The sequence below is a fragment of the Lathyrus oleraceus genome, chromosome 1 (genome assembly GCF_024323335.1).
Source record: "Lathyrus oleraceus cultivar Zhongwan6 chromosome 1, CAAS_Psat_ZW6_1.0, whole genome shotgun sequence".
Taxonomy (NCBI): domain Eukaryota; kingdom Viridiplantae; phylum Streptophyta; class Magnoliopsida; order Fabales; family Fabaceae; genus Lathyrus; species Lathyrus oleraceus.
The window spans coordinates 432,380,709-432,395,617 of NC_066579.1; the positions used below are offsets into that span (position 1 = coordinate 432,380,709).

Below are 14,909 nucleotides of genomic sequence, written 5' to 3' on the forward strand. Positions count from 1 at the left end.
ATATGGCTAAGAACTTTAGACTATGTCATTGAAAGAAAGGCTTATGCTCAAATTGGTTAGCAATCGATATACCTATTACTACAAGGTCGTTTACAAAGGCTCAAAGTTATAAACAAAAAAATTCCTCAGTGTGTGTTGGTCAAACCAGATAACTTAATCGAAAAAAGATCAAACTAGATAAGAGAATAATGCATTGATACACTTATTAAGAAAGAAAAGTGAACAATCGAAATATTTAGCTCAAACCTTACTAGATGAGGTATCTGTAGGTTGAGTACAAGTCTGTTGACTCTTTTCTCATCATTCACCTTCAAGTTGCTAGTTGATATTGTGATGATCAAATTTCTTTTAATTCATTTGTTCAATGCTAAAGTGCTAAACTTGCAATCTGAAAGAAATAAAACAACTACAAACTTGTTTATTAAAGACAATATGGATCTTCATGGAAAGGTTATTCTTGAGTAATTAGTTTCTCGTGTGGATGCTCATGAAAAAAAGAAAGTAAATTCTGCAAAAAAAAACTAATTAAAATTGACGGGTTGCCTGCCATCCATCACTTCTTTTCCGTTAATAGCTTGACGCTCAATGCTCAAAATATGTTAAGCGCAATGGACACCCTTACGCCGCTGAAAACTTCTTTTTTCATTCTTTTGTGAACTTCACTACCTTTCTCTTCTAATTGATATCATGTTTCTAGATCTTCCACATACGGTGTCCATTGATATGCATTAAAACCACCCTCTCCTTATTAAACTTCAAAGTTAACTCACATGTCTCCACATCTATTTTTGCCTTCCTGGTTGCCAAGAATGGATGCCCGGGAATAAGTGATCCTTCTGAATCATTTTTTTCATGTCAATCACCACAATTTCTACAGGGAAGTTCAAACCATCGACATGAACTAGCATGTCTTGTACAATACCAAGTGGACGAGTCACAGATGAATCAGCCAAAGTGAGTGTCATATTGTTCGATATAATCTCTCTGATATCCAATTCCTTAAATTTTCTCAGTGACGTAACATTGATGCTCGATCCTAAGTCACATAAAGCATGTGGGATTTTTAACCCACCAATGGTGCAAGTGATGTTGAACTCCCTTGGATCCTTCATCTTTGGTGGAACTTCCGACAGTTCAATCGTCTCCTTTTTTTCTGTCATGTTGACCTGTTCTTGAGCCAATTTATGCTTTCCACCTTTCAACAATACCTGCATAAACTTAGCAAACTTGGGAATTAACTCTAAAATTTCATAAAAAGAGATACTTATATGAATTTATCTCAACATATTTTTAAATTTTTCAAACATTCCAGCCTCATCCTCATGTACCAGTTTCTTCTTAATGATGGGATATGGTGGTTTTATATTGTCTGGTAAAAGTGGGTTCGGTTCATTCATGATTTTCTCCTTTGTTCTCTTCCAAGGCGAGTTTTTGTCTATGAGTTGATCAATTGATACTCCTCTTTCCTTTTTGTCCCCTTGGTTTACACTCTCGTACTTTTCAATTTTACCTTGCTTTTTTCTCGATCTCATCCTCTTGAACTCTTTCAGCTTTATCCTTTTTAGTAACTACCCCAAAATCCGTATTCACAACCTTGCATGTTTCATTGTTAGGATTATCAATGGTGTTACCATTGAATCCTGCACTTGAGCTTGGTAAAGCAACTATTTGTCTAGATAATTGACCAATCTCAGTATCCAAATTCTTGATTGACCCATCATGATTTCTACTCAAAATTTCATGGTTTCTAGTTACATGATCAAAGTTACTTTGCGTGACTTTAATGAAATTCTACAAGGTCTCTTCCAACTGTGATGACTTCCTTTTAAACAGAGCTTGTTGGTTTTGTTGCATCCCTTGGTTGACATTTGAATTTTGATTATTATTCCAACTGAATTTTGGGTGACCTTTCCAACTCATAGTGTATGTGTTGGAATACGGTATGTTCTTTTGAAAATTAGCAAACTGGACCTCCTCACTTGTTCCTCCCAATGAACACCTTCCATTTGCATGTTCTCCTCCACAAAATCGCACCTAAGTGGTTGTACCTGGTTCACATTAGCTCTATCTAAGCTACCTTCAACTAGCTTTTTATTCAACAATTCAATTTGAACTAAAAGAGCAGTATGGGTATCAAGAGGTAACATACCTTTAGGTGTGCCCACTGTTTCAAGCTTGACCTACCTTTCACTTTTCTAACGATATTCATTCATACACATATTCTCAATGAGGTATTTTAGTTGTGGTTCGGTCATTTGGCGGATAGTACCTCTCGCAGAATCATCCAAGAACATGTGAGTTTGACTCCTGAGACCTTTATTGAAGTTTTGCATCTACTCCATATTATTAATGTTGTGATTCGGGCATCTGCGCAACAAAAGTTTGAATCTCTACCAAGCGTCATAAAGTGACTCAATTTCCTACTGTTCAAAATTAACAATTTCTGCTCGGTGCTCGGTAAATTGAGTAGTAGTAAAAAATCTTTCAAGGAATTTCTCCTTCAATTCCTTCTAAGTCCGGATTGTTTCATTCGGAAGGAAAATCAACCATCGCCCTTCCAATCAGTGAGAATCCAAACAACCTCAATTTAACATGGTCTTCAGTGACATCAGTTGGTTTTCACATTGAAGGTGCTTCATAGAAGTGTGCAAGATGCGCCCATGGGTCTCTAATCGCGTTCACGTCAAACAAATTTTCTCTTAAACCTGAAAGTACATAATTTTTAATACCAAAGTTAGCAGGGTCTGCCGGTACAAATCCCCTAGAAAATTGTTCTTCATCAATTCGTTTACAGTACTCCCCCATAGTGAGGGGTTGTGCAACTGGCATGACTTCTTCTTCAGAGTTGGAAGAACTTGATAATTGCTCTTCTTCTGGTATTCCTCCGTCTAGAGCTACTTTACTAACTAATTTTTTGAGAGCACGTGCAAGTCTTTCAATTTCTGGATCTAATGGAAGTAAATGTGATCCTGAACTGCGCATACACAAACAGAAAATACCTCAGAGCACTATGATAAACAAGAAATTAAAACAAAAATTAAAAAGACTAAAAATAAAAACAATTTTACAAACGTCGCCTTGTTGAAAAATCAATAGTCCCTGGCAATGGTGTCAAAAACTCAATGACTTCTCGGCAAGTGTACCGATAATGTCGAAGTAATAAAAAGATCGAATCTAAAGAAAATTCCTCCAAGCGAGACAAAATGTGTGCAATGTATAAAAACTAGTAAGGGGGTCGAGTTTTAATGCGAAAAGTAAATAAACGAGTAAACAATATCACGAAAGCGATCAAATTGTGTTCCATAATCCCCTATTCCTCTATTGTTGATGTTTGATGCCCTATATGAATAATTTATTCACTATAACCCCACGACAAATTAACAAAAATATTATAGCCGATCTCTCAAGAAATAACTCATTAACCACTACTCAGAGCTTTCTATTCCTAGTCCGCCAACGTATGCAGGTTTGGACGATGTATAGAATATTCATTCTCTATGCCACTGCTCAAGATCTCTTATACCTATCCAACCAACGTAAGTACAACAATTGCCCTAGGTCTAACACATAAACTAATGGTCAGTATTTCATATGTACCCAAAATCAGATTAAAAGAGTATCTCACATAAAAAGCATTACGAACAAGAAGCAATTGAATAATATTTAGATCAATAGGTTCAATCAATGGTCAAATCAACAGAATCCAACAATATAAATATATGTTCACCCTAACACAATCTAACCTAGAGGAGTTTAGCTACTCATAGTGAAATTAACAATACGAAAATTGATAGATAAAAATAACATGAGAAAACCCTTTAAGTGATTGTCTCCAATGACTTCAAATGCTCTAAAAATCTCCACTTGTGCCCTTAAAATCGTTCTTCAATCTCCAAATTTTGTAACCCTTGTGAAAGTGCAAAAAATCCCCTTTTAAAGGTGTCAAAATGGACTATAACGCGTCAGAAAAAGCCCAGAAAAGTGACCATCGCACGCATGATACTCTGCATCACGCACGCGATGCAGCCTTAAATTACATATCGTATGCACGATGCAACTTTAAATGACATATCGCATGCGCGATGCTACACGATGGCGCGCGTGATTATTCCAGTGACTGCACGTTTTGCTCTTTTTTCACTCAATTTTTCCCTAAGTCCACAATTTGCACCCTTAGCTATTTTCCCCTTATTCTTTAGTCATTTTTCTTCATAGTTGCTCGACTTTCACTTATGTTGCTCTGATTCTTCGACTAAATATATGCAATGACGGACTGTCATCAACATGCATACATGAGTTCACCCTTGATTTCCAAGAAATCATTTTCAAGCTAAAAAATATTATAATTTTCCACTTCTTTCGTCGTTTTAGTTTTTGTAATGCCATTAAATTAAATATCTATAAATTTTTCAAACAAACTAGTAAACAGAGTAAACATAATAGGAAAAAAATTGTTATAGAAATTTATATTCCCTTCTATCACTATTATAAATAATTTTTTTTATCTTAAATCTTGGTCAAAACACTAATTTTTAAGCTAATTAATATTTATTTACTAGTATATCTTTGATTTAATTTAAAAGTATTTAATGTTGGTAGTTAATTTATCAAATACAATTAAGAATATTATAGTAAATTTCTATTTTCTTGTACATGAAATTAAAAAAACTAATTATATTTACTTAACTTTCTTAATCAATATAAAAGTAGTTATTTTTGTTTATAATTATGATTGAAGAACGTATGTGCTATATAAGTTTAAATTTAACTTTAATGTGTAAAATTAAGGTATGTTTAATTAAATTTTTGGCCAGTTAAATTAATCAAATTTAAGAATATGTTTGGACCGATGGTATGTAATGAAATGAAATAAAGTGAAGTGGTAACTTATGTGATTCCATTGTTTAGATTTGCAAATAATTGATGGAATAAAATGGACACTATGCCAAATAAGGGAAAAGAGAGCGCTTTTTTTGGCCTATAACAGCGCTTTAAAGCGTCCTCTAATCTGGCGCTGGCATAGGTAAAGACAGCGCTTTTTTTCCTGGTGAAAGCGCTCTCTAAAGTGGCTCTTTAAGCCCTTTAAGGGCCACTTTAGAGGGCGCTTTTTAAAGAAAGCGCCCTCTAAAGTGGAAACTTTTAAGGGTTTAGAGGGCGCTTTTACTGGAAAGCGCTCTCTAAAGTGGAAACCTTTAAGGATTTAGAGGGCGCTTTTACTGGAAAGTGCCCTCTAAAGTGGAAATTTAAAGGGTTTAGAGGGCGCTTATTTTGGAAAGCGCCCTCTAAAGTGGGTGGTTATTTAACATTTACATGCATCACATGTCTCTGTGACCATATTCTCATTTCAGGTTATGTTGCAGCCACAAGAGGTAACCAGAAGAAAATGGCATACAGCTGCTTGTTATAATTCACAAGAGCAACTAAAGGTTCTTTTTATGCTTTTATAATATTAAAATACAAATACTGATATATGCTTATTGTTTATATGATCCTCTTGCTATTTGAAATGTCATGAACCGAAACCACTGCTACTCTAATTGAAATGTATAATAACCACTCTCTTTCATTTATTTGTTTATAATCAATCAATTACAACAAAAATGCAAGTATGCTGCTAGATTAGAAAATCACACTGTTTTGGTATTTTTCATATTTAACAAGACCAAAGAGCACAAAAATGAATTGAGTTGATTCAGAAAAAAAAAATATGAATGTGAATACATGAGTGAACACTAGCTGAAGTGCTACTCGAAAGGAAACTTCATCTGAAAAACTGTTGTATTTCTTCAAGAGTTTTTTCCTTTGTCTCGGGGACCCAAATGACAACAAATCCTGTTGTGAAAACACACACTGCAGTATATATTGTGAAGGTTCCTGATAAAAACATAGGAAGCTTCTGGTTAGAAACAATAGATATTTATAGAAAATTAATATAGGCAATGCACACAAACCTCCCGAACTCCAATCCAAGAGCAAATTTGCTGTTAATGTAACCAACCAGGAAAAGAACCAATTGGCAAGTGTTGCAAAACTTCCAGCTAGGCCTTTGATGTTAATCGGAAGAATCTATTATGTAAAATATATTCAACACATCAACTATCACATTATATTACAACAAAGGTTTGTTCATATAGGGTTGTCATGCATATTATTATTGAAGAAAATTGTACCTCAGACATTATAATCCATGGCATTGCTCCTAATCCCAGAGAGAATGCAATAACCATGACCTGAAAGAAATTAAAAGTTTATAATAATGAAGTTAGGGAAACAAACAATAGAAACCATCATTTGTGTAATAAAGTTGTATTTACACACCACAACTCCAGTCACCGATACGAGGCTCAATCTCGCATATAAATCAGAATCTGGTGATATATATTCCTGAGAGCAAATTCAACATAAAATATATTATCCATATAAAAAACCAAAAATATAAAGAAGAATTTACTGATATATAATCCTGTGAATCTGTGTTACAAATTTCTGAACATTTATGCATGAATGCATGTGTAATATCTAGTTAATGTATTATGTATACATAAAAATAAACAAAAAAAAATGTTCAAAAAATATAACAAACAAAAAAATTATTATTACCTTCAAGTAGAATGATATTGAAACAACCAAAAGACTCAAAGCCATTGCAGATGAAGAAACCTGCAATAGGAGATTTTGATTAATCTCTTATTACCCTCCAAACAAATAGTAATGTGAATGCAAAAATTATCGAAAAAACTCAGACTCACAATAAGTAAAAGTCGGCGACCAGATTTGTCTGCTAACCACAAAGTTAAAATCGTAGCAAGAACCTAAATGACATGTAAATATTGTTCAGATTATGGTCTGATAAATTTGGAACGTTACAAATTTAGTTTCCTTTCGGTCGAACCTGAACAGCACCAAAAATGAACAATAGCGAACGTCAGAAGAGAAACCAAGTAATATGAAGATTAGAAAAATACCTATGGTGTCAAAATCGAACAGCTAACAACGAATTAATAGAAGGAGGAAACGTCGTAGATCTAACAGAGGTGGAAGGAGAACGCCTTAGAAGTAGCGAAAATCGTAGCAATGAGAACCCTAACGTGAAAAAGAACGAAAATAACAGAGAGTGAAATAACAAAACGCGCAGTATGTTATAATTTTAATGATTACTAAAGGGGACCTTAGAGGGCGCTTGTGGAAAAAAAGCGCCCTCTAAAGGGGCCTAAGAGGGCGCTTATGAAAGCGCTCTCTAAGGCTTTCCAAAAGCGCTTTATAAACTGGAAATGAACATGGACTTATAGAGCGCTTTTTTAAAAGCGCCCTGTATTGTTGTCCCTCTATCTCCTCCTTATTTTTTCGCTTCACCTTAGAGGGCGCTTTATTACAAAAGCGCCCTCTAAAGTGCGCTGTCTATTCCAGTTGTTCGCTCCTTATTTTTTCGCTTCACTTTAGAGTGCGTTTTTGTAATAAAGCGCCCTCTAAGATGCGCTGTCTATTCCAGTTTTTGGCGTAGTGGGAACAAGATGAAATTCATTTCATCCCATTCTATTTAATTCCATATTTTTTGTTCCATCCAATTTGAAATGTATAGGATGAAATGAGATATTTTTAATAAAATAACTAAACAATAGAATATGATATATATTCATTCTACTCTGCTTCATTCTGCTATGCTATATTCCGCTCCGGTCCATTATATTCCATCAATCCAAAAATAGTTTAATAGTAGTATATAACATATCTTAAATATTCTTCCTTTGTCTTATAAAAAAATGTCTTATTTGAGTTATTCATGATTCTTAAGAAAATGATTAGATATCTTGATTTTAATGATAAATTTAATATCATTTACTAGAATATATTTCTTAATTGTAATTAATAAAGTTGTTGAGTAAAATAAAATTTAATTAATAAAGCTATAATATGGAAAAATAATAATAAATATTGCAATGCTATTATAAAAGAATAATTATTATTCTCTCCGTTTCTTTTTAAGTGTCATTTTTGTCTTTTTAAACACATTAAATATTGTTATTTTTTAAACAATAATTATTCTTTTATCTATAATATTCTTAATTATTTATTATATTTTTTCTGTAATAATTATCTATAAATAATTTTGATAAAGTAAATTTAATACTATATTAAATTTTAAAAGTGATAATTAAAAAAAAATAACATTTAAAAAGAAACTGAAAGAATGTAAAAAATAAAAATATAAATAAGATATTTTATGAGATGGAAGGAGTATTGTTTAACCAAATATCTATACAAGAAGTATTCAGATTTAATTCGATTTTCTTTCAACTAGTTTTAATCCAATCAAATTACTTCAAATCCAACTTTAATACTCTATCTGTCTCATAAAAAGTGTTTAATTTAAATGATTCATGGTTCTTAAGAAAATGATTAGATGAGTTAGTTTTGAGAATAAAATTAATATCATTTATTAGAATACTCTATTAATTGTAGTTAAAAGAGTGGTTAAATAAAGTGAAAATTAATAAATATGAATATGATAATGGAAAAATAATAATAATAAATATTGGATTGATAATATAAAAGGACAATTATTTTGAGACAGATAAAAAATGTAAATAAGATACTTTTATGAGACGATGAGGCGGAGGGAGTAGTATTAAATTATGACTAATGCTAAAATGTGTCCCAAAAACACAAGTTAATGATACATTTATAAAAATATTCTCTTCAAATACGTCCATTTGATTTCTTAAAACTTAAAATTTTATTTTATTTTATATAAAACTTTTAATAGTAGTAAATTTATCTTGTGTTTCAAGATTCTTAAATTATTTGCTGCTCAAGATCCTTAAAGTATTTGCTGTTGAGTTGAGGATGTAATGCAATATAGTAGCCGTTAATTAAGGTTATAGGGAATGGCGATAATGATTGAATTTGGTTAAAATAATGTACTCGTAGTTATAAAGGTATCTGCCTGTGTTTTGCTGCAAGTCGGTGTTTCTTGCGGCTACACTTTCCAAGGGAATAATCACGAGTCTCAAAAACACTCTTTCATCCATTATGTCTCTAACATTGCGTACCATTATTTCTAACGTCACCACCCACAAAACAGTTGACACCTTCCACTACGCGATGATCTCGTAATGTACTTTTTTACTTATACAAACTAGATACTCCTTCATGTCAAATTTTTATCCATATAAGTTTGTGGTGCGGTTTTACAATTTTGAAACAAAAAAGTTATGCAAATAATAAGAAAAAAGTGTGTGATTTGTTTTGAGTTTATTTAGTTTTGAAATCAAATCAACCTGATTTTAATTTGTTCAATTGCTTCGATTTTTATAAAAAAGATATTGAATTTTATATATATATATATATATATATATATATATATATATATATATATAATAACATAATTTTGTTTTTAATCATTTCTAGATTATCAAATCATAGTAAAATTAAGATTTTTTTTTTTGTTAAAATAACCATTTTTTAAATTTAAATACTTAAATAACCTATTTTTCAAAGGAGACATCCAACCAATTGGCGCATGCATGCATAGCAAATGAGCATAGGCGGCATGACCTAGACGCACGCATGCCTTGAAACCACATGCATTGGCACATGCATACACTACATCAATGTATGCGCCAATGCATGAGACACATGCACTTTTTTTTATTTATTTTATATTTTATATTTATAATTAATTAAATTAAATACTTAAATTAAAAACCATAATATATTATAAAGTAAAAATACATAAAATTGACAAGAAAATCAATGACTCGCCCGATTGAAACGCCCTCATGTTCCACATCCAGGTATGTTAGTCTATCTTCGAGGTCTCCCACGATTTTCTTGAGGTGTTTGGGGTCTTTGAGTGCTGACATGATGCAATGGTGGCTGATGTGAAGGTTCGGTGAAAGGCCCAACGATATTTGATAGATTTGTCATCATTTCTCCCCAATAGCTGGGGGATTGTCGCCAACGACGCTTCCGTAATTAAGTTTGGTGCTCATGTTGTCGTAGTTTGGTCATTGTAGTTTGGTGGATTGTGGACGGTATGGTTGCCCGAATTGGGACATTGAATCATTTTAGAAACGAAGTAATGGTTCATATGGTGTACTAAAGTCAAATAATGGTTGGGTGTTATGGCGATGGAAAGTTTTGGTGTTCATTGGTGGGGTGCTACGATGGCATGACGTTGAATCGTATGAATCATCTAGGCTATAGACTGTTGTGGTGGTTAAGGTTTGATTCCTGGTTTTGAGTTTGGGTGTGTGGCATGAATTGGTTGTGAGGTTGGGTGTTTGGTGGTTGGGTGTATATTGTAAGGTGATGGTGTGAGGTTGGTCGTTGGGTTTGAGTGAGTTGACATTGTTCTTGGGCAGGGATTTGTTGTTGGGCGTTTGATGACAAAGCTCGTTGGCATAGATCAATCAAATACCTTGACTCAAACACAAACTGTGGCGTTGTAACCGACCTAAACCATGCAATATAATGTTGAGTTGGTTTAGCACCATGTATGATTGATCCGTTTAAGATGTGTTGTCGTCGATTCCTCCAATGACGACACATCTCTTTTGCGAAGTCTCTCAAATCGGAATAATCTCATTGGCCATCGACTCTTTATTGATGTCAATCTCCCAAACATGTAGGAGGTTCTGGAATTTGTTGTTGCATGCTGAACCATAGTTTTCCACGGTCACTCTGGTGCATCTCCACAATAGTGAACTGAGTAATTGGTGTTTTTGTTATCCAAACTGCATCATCATCATGGTTAACCTAATGATCAAGACCCAGATATAGCCTCCAGATAAACTGTACAAAATATGACATGATTAGAGGACATGTAATTGAATATTTTTTTAAATCAAATGTAGAGTTGTGTAGTAGTATTACATCATATGGTCCAATGTGGTCTAAAAGATTGTGATAGACTACTACAGCGTGTTTGGGACACATGTTGTAGTTTATCCCTTTAACTGACCACCTAGATCGAAAAATTTGGAAATATATTAGTTACAGGTAGTTGTAGTATAAAGTCTAATGAATTAGATGATAAAATTTTAAACTTACTTTGTTGCATAAGGGAATGTGAATGACTTCTTGTTGACCAGGGCTAGTGACGACAATCTTGACCAACCCCATGCTTGTAGCAAATAGACGCAAAAATAAAACGTACAAGTATTTTTTTTTGGCATTTTTACACAACGAACTATATAGATGGTACAAAACATATGAACCCCAACTATATGTGCTTACCTTATTTATGTTACGTAACAACGGCAAATACATAATATTTACCATATTACTAGTACTTTCAGGAAATAAAAAATTACCAAATAGAATCATAATATAACACTGAGTTTTTATTGTCTTTTCATACTCGATAGATTCTTCGTTTAATGTTATACTCGAATAATATTGTTTAAGATATTTAAAATTAGTACATTGACCCCTAGATTAACCAGAAGTCTCTCTCGTAGTTGTGTCTTCACACAAATGGGCACCCAACAATTCATCGCATATAGAGTTATCTTGGTTAACTCTACCATTTACGGTCTTACCATCGATATGTAAACCTAACAACATGTAGGCGTCCTCAAGTGTGACAGTACACTCACCGAAAGGAAGGTGAAATGTGTGGGTCTCGGATCTCCATCTCTCTAACAAAGCAAGAATAAATTTGTAGTCAACCGAGTATGAGACTATGTTGAGTAGATTACCAAAACCGCGTCTTCGAATATATGGTTCTATCAAAGGATCGTGTGGTACATATTCATGTACACGACATCAAAATCTCTTTGGGTCCTAATAAAACATAAGTAAGAAATAAGTAAGAAGAAGTAATCAACAATAGAGACATTTTGTTACGAAATAAGAATAAGAATAAGTAATAAACAATATAGATTAAGTAATAACATACAAATGTCAGAATATTATTAATTGTTCCTCGATGTTCATCACCCATAGTCAATAGAGACATTGTTGCAGAGAGGTTGACTATTGCATAGACGTTGAGTGTTGCAGTGAAGTTGAGTGTTGCAGAAAGGTTGAGTGTGACAGAGATATTGAGTGTTACAAATGTTGAGTGTTGCAGAGCTTGAGTTGTTGCAATATTTATAGATGAGATATGTTGGTAAGTTGCACCATGTGATGTATAAGTGTACGCGCCATTGGCAAGGGCGCATGCCTTTTACTTTTGCATGCATGTGAGGATGCGTCAAAGGTAAGGGCACATGCCTTGTGTTTAAGCATGCATGTGAGTAGGCGCCATTGAAGATGACGCATGGGTTGCTTTATGCATCTGATCATGCGCCATCGATAAGGGCGCATGCCTTATCTTGTTAGGGCAGAAGCATCTTTGTAGAGAATTATGCAGGTGCATGCCTTGGCTTATTAGGGCATAAATATCTTCCAGGCGCCATTGGTAAGGGCGTTTGCCTTGTCTTGTCTCTTCATGGAATCTTGGAGATTCTTAAAACAGTTTATACATGATCAGTACACTTGCCTTGTCTTCCATATGTGTTGTCTTCACCATCTATCTTATTTAACTGTATGATAATATGTGATCAATGCACTCACCATCAAATACTAAACTTACATTTTAAAAAAATGTCTTCATCACCACATTATATGATCAGTGCCCATACTGCTGGTGAAATATTTGAGTGTCACTTATTCAGTTTTTGTTTTCGCAACACAACAGTAACTCGATTTATAATAAATCGATGATCAAATTGTTCATATTTGAAACAAATAATAGAAAAGAAATTGCAGTGTAGTCAGGTGGGACAAATTATCTACAAAAATCGGGTGTTCTTTGCAGGCAACAAAGTAAAGTTTTATCAATTGAAGATTCAAGATGATGACAAATATATCAAATACCACTGGACCTTCCACCGGACCTTCACACCAACCATCACTGCATCATGTCAGCACTCAAAGACCCCAAACACCTTAGGGAAATCGTGGGAGACCTCGAAGACAGGCTAACGCACCTGGATGTGGAACATGGGGTGTTTCAATTGGGTGGGTCATTAATTTTCTTGTCAGTTTTATGTATTTTTACATTATAATATAATATAATTTTTAATTTAAGCATTTAATTTAATTAATTATAAATATAAAATATAAAATTAAAAAAAAATGAAAGTGCATGCGCCACATGCATTGGCGCATACACTGATGTAGTGTATGCATACGGCAATGCATGTGACTTCACGACATGTATGCGCCTAGGCCATTGGCACCTATGCTCATTTTCAATGTATGCATGCACCAATGGGTTGGACGGCTCCTTTCAAAGCCAATTAGATGCGTCAGTTCAACTGACGCATAAGTAATGAAAGTTGGTTATTTCAGTAATTAGTTTGAAAAATATGCTATTTAAGTATTTAAATTGAAAAAAGTGTTTTTAAAAAAAAAATATAAACTTCATCATATTCAATAACTTCTTATTTAATATACAAAAATCAGATTAAATAAAAGTGAAATAAAAAACATAAAACAATATTAAAAACATTATAATGAAGTATAAAAACAGAAAAGGTGAGAGATTAGGGAAGATGAAAAAGAAAGAATAGAAGAGAGTAAAGAAGAAGTTTGATAAAAAAATTAGAATAGATAATAATAACATAAAAATGAGAAGATGAAAAATAAAGAACGTAATAGATGAGAGATTAGAGAAGAAGAGACGAGATGTATCTGAGAAAGAAGATGAGAAAAACACGCGAGACTACTATGAGAGATTTGAGAAGGTTGAAACTGAAGTCCTAAGTGTGAGGAATAGAAAATTGTTTGCAATCATAAGCCTAAGTTAGAATAGACTTATTATTATTTTTTATTATGTTTTCCAAGTTTAGTTTAATTTAGCTTTTATTTTATTTCCGTTACTCATTTTTTGAATAAGCAGTAATTTGACACTTTTTTACAGTGTAAATAATGGCTTGAGTTGCAAGTATCTGATTGACGCGTTCTTATATGTGTTGGAAAGTTAAGAGAAAAGACCACAAGTTTCATGTTGAAGTCAAAATCCAATTCGGGGTGAAGAGGAGTCAATTTGTCATTTTTCGTACCAGACTTAATAAAATAATTAATTTTCGACCTGAATTTATGTTTTCTGGGTCGGATACTCTTAGGGACCGATTTTCTTCTATTATTTAAGCAAACACGTAGTGTTACTGCTAGGTATTCAATTTACTTGAAATTAGAATAGACGACTACGAATTTCATGGAGAGTTAGACCACCAAAGGTTGATATATTGATTTTAGATTCCATCAAAACTTAAGGTTAATATAATTTCCAATTCAATTTTGATTCATTTTTCATTCTATCTATGAATCTCGTTTGCTTTATTGGATTTCTTATAGAATAGATTGGATTAAATTTGATTAATGCATGTTCCTTAATTTAACCGTGTTTAACTTAGATTTTTCGTGAATTCGCGTTATTTGTAATTGTATGCTTAATTCGGTAAATAAGAACATAACTCATATAGTATCGATGGTGCTTGTTTGATCAATGTTGTAATCGAAGATGAATCATATCCGCTTAGGAAATTGAGAAACCAAACCAGTAGATTAACTCATTCATCACATTCGTATTCAATTTATCTATTTTCGTTCATTTTTCTAATACCTTGAAAACCCCCCTTTAACATTTATATCGATTAAATTAATTAAGAGTCTTTGTGATACGACTCCAGTGTCACTTCCATGTACTATGTTTTATTAACTCATTTTTTACTCATGTACGATAATTGATCAAATTGGCGCCATTGTCGGGGACTCTTTGTTGATTTTAACAAATATTATAGTCATATGTGTTGTGTTTATGCATTCTTTCCCTAGCGATCCTGCGGTATAGATAATTCGCGATCTAGCATAAAAAACTCGGCCATTTGGGCAAAATATACCCCACTCCCATAAAT

At 33.2% G+C, this 14,909-nt stretch overlaps 1 protein-coding gene across 1 annotated transcript; it reads right to left on the reverse strand.

Annotated features, from left to right (window-relative positions):
* Positions 1-782: 782 nt before the first annotated feature.
* LOC127114596 (uncharacterized) lies at positions 783-1,397 on the reverse strand. The gene is made up of 2 exons (XM_051046646.1): positions 1,329-1,397; positions 783-1,208 (listed from the first exon to the last, which is right to left on the reverse strand). Exons 1-2 carry the CDS (start codon positions 1,395-1,397, stop codon positions 783-785), a joined length of 495 nt encoding a protein of 164 aa, XP_050902603.1.
* Between the last annotated feature and the right edge of the window lie 13,512 nt (positions 1,398-14,909).

What these genes read in the sequence shown, in the direction of transcription:
- LOC127114596 (XM_051046646.1), bottom strand. Translation starts at nt 1,397, where the DNA reads ATGAATGAACCGAACCCACTTTTACCAGACAATATAAAACCACCATAT. An exon ending in CCATCATTAAGAAGAAACTG is followed by an intron (nt 1,209 to 1,328) that starts GTACATGAGGAT and finishes AAGTTTATGCAG; the next exon opens with GTATTGTTGAAAGGTGGAAA.